At 43.6% G+C, this 3,722-nt stretch overlaps 1 protein-coding gene across 1 annotated transcript; it reads right to left on the bottom strand.

Moving 5' to 3' along the window:
* Nucleotides 1-2,464: 2,464 nt before the first annotated feature.
* Nucleotides 2,465-2,887, bottom strand: LOC138365901 (serine/threonine-protein kinase fray2-like). The gene has a single exon (XM_069326612.1). The coding sequence runs from the start codon at nt 2,885-2,887 to the stop codon at nt 2,465-2,467; it is 423 nt and encodes a 140-aa protein (XP_069182713.1).
* Nucleotides 2,888-3,722: the final 835 nt, after the last annotated feature.

Below are 3,722 nucleotides of genomic sequence, written 5' to 3'. Positions count from 1 at the left end.
CCTGTTGCCATGGCGTCCTACCACTGTCCCCGCCTCCTCTGTGTCCTCGCTCTCACCGCAGCTCTCACTCACGGGTGAGTAAACTCTCCTTCAAACACCCTTAACGTTACTAGTTTACATTATTCACCTTATTTGATTTTGAAGAAACATTTGGAAAGTTTGTGTAATTATGACAAATAGGAGGAGCTCCTATATTGTCTTCCCCATGTTCCCGTCCTGTCAGTGGTAGTAACAGGTGTAGGTGGGGCTCCGGTATTGTTCCCCCATGTACCTGTCCTGTCAGTGACAGTGGTAGGTGGGTCTCCTATATTGTTCTCCCATGATAGTGGGAATATAGTGAGTTCAGGAGCTGAACTCCAATATCCATTTAACTTAGAACTGTTGTCAGCGGGCCTACTTTGGCCGTTCCTGTAGCGTAGTGGTCTTCGTCCTCGACTCAGTATCAGGGACTCTGTGGTTCGATCCCCGTACGTAGCAGAAATGGTTGGGCACCTGTTCATGTAGTATTAAATAGGTATTTAGGAGTTAAGTAACTGTTGTGGGCAGTCTGTAACGAGTCGAACCTTTCTGTCCAGGGCGCTACCACTGAGCCACTTGTTCTTAGTCAGTATTAATACACTTTGTTTCAAGTTTAATTTTTCCTCAAGTATAAATTGTTACTTGATATATATATGTATACATTATATGTATATATATATATCGTCATACGACATATATCTGTAGGTTCGATGTTTAAGTTTTGTCGGTAACTATTTGTAGTTCCAGCGAGTCAACTATTTATAAAGGTGCAATGTGACCATAGACAAAATAATATAATGTTGGAGGAAACTTGTGAGTTACATCAGTTGCGGGACGCATGTAAAACATTGTCATTCATAACACAAGATGTTTTCGCGGCTGAACTAACGAGCAATTGGCCATTGTTTGTGGGTGGACGGCTCCTGGGGGTCCGTGCCGGTAAAACAATGGCCCACGTGTGTCTTCACCCAGCTGGTACACCAGTCTGGAGATGAACACCTTCCCGCACCATCACCCACCAACCTCCAACTCTTCTCCAGCACCGACTCATCACATGGTTCATCACATGATTCATCACAATCATGTGATGATAAGTCCTCATGGTTCATCACGTGATTAATCACGGGAATCATCACGTGATTCATCACAGGATTCATCATGGGACTCATCACGTGAATAATCACGGGAATCATCACATGATTCATCACGGGATTCTTCACATGACTCATCACGTGATTCATCATAGACTCATCACGGGGATTCTCCCCGGGACTCATCACTTGATTCATCACGAGAATCATCACGTGATTTATCACGGGACTCATCACGTAATTCATCACAGGACTCATGTGATTCAGAGCGAGACTCATCACGTGATTCATCATGAGACTCATCGCGGAATTCACTCGGGACTCATCACATGGTTCATCACAGGACTTATCATGGGATTCAGCACGAGACTCATCGCGTGTTTCATTACAAGACTCATCACGTGATTCATCACAGTACTCATCGAGTGATTCATCATGGGACTCATCACGGGATTCATTATGAGAATCATCACGTGATTCATCACGGTATTCATAAAGTGATTCATCACATGATTCATCACAAGACTCATCATGTGATTCATCACGAGACTCATCACGTGACTCATCACATGATTCATCACGGGATTCATCACAAGACTCATTACGTGATTCATCATGACTCATCACGGGATTCATCACAGCAATCACGTGATTTATCACGGGACTTATAACGTGAATCATCACGTGATTTATCACGGGATTCATCACGTGATTCATCACAAGACTCATCACAGGACTCGTCACGTGATTCATCATGGAACTCATCACGTGATTCATCACGAGACTCATCACGTGATTCATTACAAGACTCATCACCTGATTCATCACAGTACTCATCGAGTGATTCATCATGAGACCCATCACGGGATTCATTAAGGGACTCATCACGGGACTCATTACGTGATTCATCACGAGACTCATCACGTGATTCGTTTACAAGACTCATCACGTAATTCATTCATAAGACTCATCACGTGATTCATCACGAGACTCATCACGTGATTCGTTACAAGTCTCATCACATGTTTCATCACGGTACTCGTCACATGATTCATTACGTGATTTATCACTGGACTCATCACGTGATTCGTCCCAAGACTCATCACGTGATTCATCACGGGAATCATCACGTGATTTATTACGGGACTCATCACGGGACACATCACATGATTCGTCACGAGATTCATCACAAGGCTAATCACGTGATTCATCACGTGATTCATCACAAGACTCATCACATGATTTATCACGTGACTCATCACGGTATTCATCACGTGATTCATCACATGATTCATCGCGTGAGTAATCACGGGACTTCATCGCGTGAGTAATCACGGGAGTCATCACATGATTCATCACGGGGATTCATCACAAGACTCATCACATGATTCATCATGAGACTCATCACGGGATTCACCCCGGGACTCATCACATGATTCATCACGAGAATCATAATGTGATTTATCACGGGACTCATCACGTGATTCATCACAGGATTCATCATGTGATTCATCACGAGTCTCATCGCGTGGTTTCATTACAAGACTCATCACGTGATTCAGTACAGTACTCATCGGGTGATTCTTCATGGGACTCATCAGGGGATTCATCATGAGATCATCACATGATTCATCACGGTATTCATCATGTGATTCATCACATGATTCATCACGGGATTCATCACAAGACTCATCACGTGATTTATCACGGGACTCATCACGAGATTCGTTAGAAGACTCATCACATGATTCCATCACGGTACTCATCACATGATTCATCATGGGATTCATCACAGGTCTCATCACGTGATTCATCACGGGACTCATCACGTGACTCATCACGGGATTCATTACGTTGTCTGTTCGAATCCACGTGTGTAAATGCTTCACTCACGAAATATACAATTAATTGGCTACTGAATCTAAACAATTAAACTAACCAAACTTAATGTAGGCCTAACTATACACAATTATATTTATATAACAACAAATGGTATTGAAGTACCTCTGGGAGTTTGTAACATCTGCTGATGTAAATTTGACTAAATGTAAACTCTGTCAGCAAAATTATTTGCTTACTTTGCGTCCATTATATAATGGAAATGTGAACAAATCGCGGAATTCAGATATAACACCATCAATGGTGTCCAAGAAATGTGTAAGTACTTCATTCATAATGATGTGCTACCAGAAATCCTAGCGAAGTCCCCAAAGATTGCTTAATGTAGGTGCAGCCTGCACATGACTGTAAAGCTGCCGTCCAGTTGGGTGGGTGTGGAGCACATGACTGTAAAGCTGCCGCCCAGTTGGGTGGGTGTGGAGCACATGGACTGCAAAGCTGCCGTCCAGTTGGATGGGTGTGGAGCATATGACTGTAAAGCTGCCACCCAAACAAGCCTGAATGGTCCCAGGACTATATACAACCTGAAACTCACACCCCAGAAGTGACTCGAACCCATACTGCCAGGAGCAACGCAACTGGTATGTACAGGGATGCCTTAATCCTCTTGACCATCACGACCGGACATAAGGAAGTCATAGCCGAAGCTATTTGGTGATTTGATAAAATGCTATGCCCAAGATTACCATCCGAGTGCCGGCGGGGAAGTGGTTC

Source organism: Procambarus clarkii, chromosome 18 (genome assembly GCF_040958095.1).
Source record: "Procambarus clarkii isolate CNS0578487 chromosome 18, FALCON_Pclarkii_2.0, whole genome shotgun sequence".
NCBI lineage: Eukaryota > Metazoa > Arthropoda > Malacostraca > Decapoda > Cambaridae > Procambarus > Procambarus clarkii.
Note: the sequence above shows the minus strand (reverse complement) of the source record. Positions and strands in the feature narration are given on the sequence as shown.

Excerpts from the sequence above, each read along its gene's own strand:
- LOC138365901 (XM_069326612.1), bottom strand. The coding sequence starts at position 2,887 with ATGAATCATGTGATGAGTACCGTGATGGAATCATGTGATGAGTCTTCT.